Raw genomic sequence first — 6,125 nt, forward strand, 5'->3', positions numbered from 1 at the left:
GTGTGTGTGCTTCTGTGTGCCAGGTGGACTAATGCTGATAAAACTTCCAACAAGTAAGTGCTGCACATGTGTTGTTTCGTCAAATGCATCCCTGAGGTACTTATTCTATGTACACTATATGGACTAATGGGACACCTGGGATCACCAATCCACCTCATGTGGAAATCCCCTGCAACTCATCCAAAAAGTATTGGATGGAGCAATGGATTAATCCAGAGAACACGATTCCACAGCTCCAGAGATCAATGCTGGGGGGGGGGGGCTCATAACACTCTAACCCATGCCTTACATGGTGCTATAAGCCCTATTCTATTAACAATACTAAACAAATTTGCGTGTGTACATTTGAACATATGTTTCAAAAATGGGTGTCCACAAACATTCGGACATAAAGTGTATATATGTTAGTGTCTGATGTAGTTTGCTTTGTGTGCTGTAAGCAGTGTGTATTTCCTAAAAAAAAAAAACATCCCGGCCATACAGAGACATTCAACCTACAGTATGTTAAAAAGTTAAAGTTAAAAAGTTTGGGCACCCCTATTAATCTTAATTATTTTTAGTTTAGCAACAGCCATTTCAGTTTGATATATCTAATAACTGATGGACACAGTAATATTTCAGGATTGAAATGAGAACAGAAAATGTGCAATATACATTAAACCAAAATTTAACCGGTGCAAAAGTAGTGGGCACCCTTATCATTTAATTGATTTGAATACTCCTAACTACTTTTTACTGACTTACTGAAGCACAAATTGGTTTGGTAACCTCATTGAGCTTTTAACTTCATAGCCAGGTGTATCCAATGATGAGAAAAGGTATTTAAGGTGGCCAATTGCAAGTTGTTCTCCTATTTGAATCTCCTCTGAAGAGTGGCATCATGGGCTCATCAAAACAACTCTCAAATGATCTAAAAACAAATATTTTTCAACATAGTTGTTCAGGGGAAGGATACAAAAAGTTGTCTCAGAGATTTAACCTGTCAGTTTCTACTGTGAGGAACATAGTAGGGAAATGGAAGACCACAGGGACAGTTCTTGTTAAGCCCAGAAGTGGCAGGCCAAGAAAGGCAGAGAAGAAGAATGGTAAGAACAGTCAAGGACAAACCAATATGTTATAAATATGCTTTATCCCCTCTAGCATCATTATCCTCGATTATCTAGTTTTTTTTCTTGTACCTTTTGAATGTTCCTTCTATTTCACTGGGGAGTCTATAGTCTTCAAATTCAAGAATCTCCTCACACTATAATTACAGACTGTAGTCTCTCTGTTTCTCTGTATATTTTGTTCTCTTCCGTTCTTTCTCCCACAGGACCACCACAGAAAAGGTATTATTTGGGTAGTGGGTCATTCTTAGCACTGCCATGACCATGACATGATGGTGTTGTGTTAGTAATACAAGTTGTGCTGGAAGAGTGGATCACCTCAGTGTCACTGCTGGACTGAAAATAGCCAACCAACCAGACTAATCCTGCCAATAGCGTCCTGTAGGAAGCATCCTATGAGCAGCATCCTATGGGCAGCATTGTGAGACCACTGATGAAGTTCTATAGGATGACCAACACAAACAGATCAGCTTTTGTCTCTCACTTTCTCTGTCTACATCTACAAGGTGCTGCATCTAGATAGGAGTGTCTAATAGAATGGACAGTGAGTGGACACAGTGTTTAAAAACTCCAGCAGCACTGCTGCAGCACAACACACACTTACATACACATCAGTATCACTGCAGTGCTGAGAATGACCCACCAACCAAATAACACCTTGCTCTGTGGTAGTACAGTAGGGCCCTAATATGTTTAATAATACTTCCCAAACATTTTAGATCATTTTAAAGTGTTGATTCCTAGCATAAAATGGGGTTCTCTCACTTTCTCTCTCTCTCAATTCAGGATGTTTGGGTTTGTAGCAAGGCGCAGTGGTAGCAGTCAGGGAAATGCGTGTCATCTGTTTGCGGAGCTTGACCCAGAACAGCCTGCCACTGCTATCGTCAATTTCATCAATAAAGTCATGCTGGGACCACAACAGCTGCGAAAGTAAGAGAAGAGATGAGAAAAGAAGAGAAGAGGAGAAGTGAAGAGAAGCTAAAAGAAGAGAAGGGAAATTAGAAAAGAGAAGAGAGAAGGGAAAATAATGGATCAGATTGAAAGTTTTTTTTACTTTATTACAAGTTAATTTATATAGTAAATTTCTGTTTTCAAAGTTTGAATTATTATTTATTTATCATTCATTATTAAATGATGGTGTAATTGTTTAAAACGTTTATCATTTTAATGCCTTTTGACAGTCTCGGTAAGAGTGGAAATACAGGGAAGTCAATTCAGTGAGGAAATGTACCTAAAAGGTAGTACTGGAAGCAGCTGTAAGTGAAAAGCATGTTTAAGATACAGAAGTGGTATCTGCAGATGGAGAGGAGATGAATGTTGCCTTCTTAAAGCCATTTGCCTCAATGCAGAAAGCTGTTAGAAGGCAGTAGAATAGAAGATTGGTGTGATGGAACTGAATGATTGTATCAGAATGAAACTGAGGATTGTTGTTTTTATTACAGAAATGAGAGTGGTGATAATGTTGTGTTGAGAAAGCTTCCTTGTGTTTAGCTGCATTGTTATTAATGCATTATTTATATTTTTAGGCATGTTAGCATTGCTGTCTCTCTCATGATTCCAGTAAATACACTATTGTGAAACCTGTGATGTTCATCTGATGGTCTTCACCACTTTTTAGTGGTTTACTGCAAACCAAATAATTTTTTGTTGCAATCGAAATTTGAAATCTTTGGCATTTTACCCTGTCATTTACATCCTACACAGCTGAAGCAGTGCATTTAATCTTAGGTACATTTTAAGCTAAAAGAGATGGGTAGCCGGTACTTTATTCTTACTCATTAAATTCATCAAGTTGTAAAATGTATCAATTTAAACTATTTTATTTTACAGCAATATTCAATTTAGCTTAACTTGGCCAAAAAGGGACATTTTTATTTCACTACAGTTATCTTTTTGGGCTTTTTAAAGTTTCTATATTAAATCAAATGGTTCTATGTAGAACCAATGGCACAATTTGGATATATTTAAAGTTGAAAGTTATTTGCCTGGTTAAAGGTTCTTTGGTTAAAAACATTTTGTAGATGGTTATTTATTGAACTTTTTAATAAATTGTTTTAAAAAGAGTCAGAGAGGCTTTTTGTACTTTATAAACTAAAAAGATGTTTATTAAGTGTAGATAAATTATTTGATACACATTTTTACTTTTTTTATACTTATTACTATTATTATTAATTGAGTTACTGCCGTGTTTCAGCCATCACTGGCCAAAAATGTTTCTGTTTTCTGTGAATAGATCTGTCGCTAGTGCCAATTCATTCTGTATGTCCCATGGTTTTTTGTTTGAATTATTTTTTTTATGTCTGATCAGTTTATTCATAGCTTCTTGCTAATACATACGTATTACATTTGTCAGGGCATTTTTATGAACTGCAGGTTACTAAACATAAGCAGGGATTTTAGATGACACATTATTTTTATTATTATTACGTGTGTGTAGAATTTGTTTCTGTCAGTTTATGATTGTCACTAAATGACCAGAAAGCTTTATTTCTGCTGCCTGTTTATTTTTAGGTATTGATATCTGTGTTTGTATCAGAAATATTAATATATTTTCTTGCTCTGACTGTTTTTAATGCATTTTTTTAAATTACAAAATAAATGAAGGGCAATAAAACATAACAGCCAATCATATTTTCAATTATCCAAACATCCAACTTTTTCCAACTATACTGCAATGCTTATACAAACTATTCTCTTCTTGAATTAGTAAAAGAAACACTGTTTTTTTCTTATTTAGAGGCATGTTAGCTTTCAATAAGGTAATATTGTTTCCAGTACTACCCACAAGGGACCACATAGTGGGAAATAGTGGATGTTTTATTTCTGAACAGTTCTGGGTGTGCTGTTTATTTATGCTTTGTTTTGATGCTACACATATTTTCATTTCTTTTTTATGATGGGAGGATTGTGACATCTTTTATAGTAAACAAAATATGAACAGTAAATGCATGCTTGACTGAGTACATTCTGTAAGCCATGTTCACTTTCCCTAAAAATAAACTGGGAAATTAGAAAAGAATGGAGTCTTTTGTTTCTCCAAAATTCTTAACTTTTCATGAATACTAGGATAACAAGATTAAGAAGATATTTCTGGATATTCTTTAGCTCTATTCAGCATGAAATAGGACAGCTGTCATTTTATTAATGTAATAAAATGGAGATGCAACATTTATTTCAGAAACTAATTTATAATTGATTAGGTAATTGCATGATCAATAATAATAGCTATTCTAATATCAATTTACATTTATTGAAAGACATTAAAAAATATCATTTTGTAGGTCTCTTGCATTGATGTTGGTTCAGGCAAAAATGGCACAACCACACTTTTTACTGAATAATGTGAATTCCTATTTGTTCATACATATCCATTAGTAGCCGGTCTGCACTGGATCACATTTGCATTTTCCCTAATCTCCATCCAAATGGATAACTTTCTGAGAAATTAGACATATATGACAAAAAAGACAAATAGTCAACATCTAGTAGTCTACACACTCACCGGTAACTAGCAGCTTACCAAGCTTATCCATCAATATGGCTAAAACCATTTAACGCAAACTGTTATCATATGTTGTGCTTATCTAGACCTAATATGCTCAACCAGCTTGTTTACCAGTTTAGGGTATGTTTTTGCCTTTTCATCCAACGACCAGATCGGATAAACTGATTAGAACCAGTAAAATCTGGTGTTTTTCTATGGTTTTTAGCAGAGACATAATGTAGGTTACAATCCAGTTAAACCTTCTTCATCTAATACTCTCTAAAACACAATGGAGCTGTTCTCTTTTGCTTTCATAAACTACTGCTCAACAGTGGACTGGAAGTGTTTTTATCCATTTTATTACTTTTGTAATCTTCTCCAAAAAGAATGATGAACAAAAAGTGATATGACAGCTCTAGACTGCTTTACTTGGGTGAGGCTTACTGACTTCTAACTGATGCGTATTTAGCAATATTAGAATGACAACTCTAATAATAAACTCTACACATTTTTTTTACATTAATAGTTTAAATGTGTTTGTTTTAAATAAAATAAGCCCTACAACAATTTTGAATAACTTTTTCCAAATTGTCAAAAAAAAAAACTATATATTTTTTTAAACCAACTGAGGTACAGTATCACTTACATTTTAAGACAGGTTTACAAGAAATCTAAAATAACCACCTGTGAAACACTTACAAACTTCGATTAGATGATCAGAATCTAATAGGCCTACCTTTGTTGATATTGAAATGTTGTGGACATTCCTACATATTTAATTCTTATAATACAGCCTAAATGAAAACACTTTTCCAGATATTTACATGAAGTCTTCCCTTTTTTCCGGAATGCACTCTCTTATGTTATATATTTTAAATGTAATGAATTTAAAATTACACAAATTCTGCAAAATGAGCTTTTACTAAAGGACATGGACCAGATATATTCCATCAGTGAATCCATTCCTCAATAAAGTATACAAAACAGTACATCACCAATGGATTTCATGTAGCAATGTAATAATGTAAAAAATGTACTTGTTTCTGCTTTGTTCTTTTACCTTTTATAATACCATGGAACACATTTTTAAAAGAAATATCCATAAATATCAGTTCTAAGGGGCCTACACAATTAATAATCTTTATTTAATATTCCTCTAGCAGGCAACAAAAACAGCTCGAGAGTACTTCCGGATAAAGTAAGTGGTGGTATAATGTGTCTAATACACTGCTGGATTTATATAATGTTTGAGTTATGGTCCACAGTGAGCTAAGGGATTTTAACAGGTAAACTCAGTAAAGGATTGTTTATTAGCTAATCAGTTGGATCCTGTGGAAAACACACAATTTAGAGGCAGTTTAACTGCTTTAAACTACCAACATAAAGTACTGTACTAAATTCTGGCTATCCTCTACATCCAGCTTCTAGCTAACTAGTTAGCTAACTGGATTTTCGTTTATGATAGCTGACAGTAAGTCCTGCAATCCTAAATTAGTAAATACAAGTAAAAACAAATAATTTGTTACTGGCTGATC

The 6,125-nt window shown here is 34.1% G+C and overlaps 1 protein-coding gene across 2 annotated transcripts in view; it reads left to right on the forward strand.

Annotated features, from left to right (window-relative positions):
- tns2b (tensin 2b) overlaps positions 1-3,169 on the forward strand; it is a 36,171-nt gene extending 33,002 nt beyond the window's left edge. The window contains exons 25-26 of one of the 2 annotated variants that reach the window (XM_007249129.4): positions 24-53; positions 1,893-3,169. In XM_007249129.4, coding sequence (XP_007249191.3) covers positions 24-53; positions 1,893-2,040 — 178 coding nt within the window. In that variant the 3' untranslated portion in view covers positions 2,041-3,169. The remainder of the gene's footprint in view (positions 1-23; positions 54-1,892) is intronic. The other variant, XM_007249130.4, reaches the window with a different exon arrangement.
- Positions 3,170-6,125: the final 2,956 nt, after the last annotated feature.

Source organism: Astyanax mexicanus, chromosome 5, assembly GCF_023375975.1.
Source record: "Astyanax mexicanus isolate ESR-SI-001 chromosome 5, AstMex3_surface, whole genome shotgun sequence".
NCBI lineage: Eukaryota > Metazoa > Chordata > Actinopteri > Characiformes > Acestrorhamphidae > Astyanax > Astyanax mexicanus.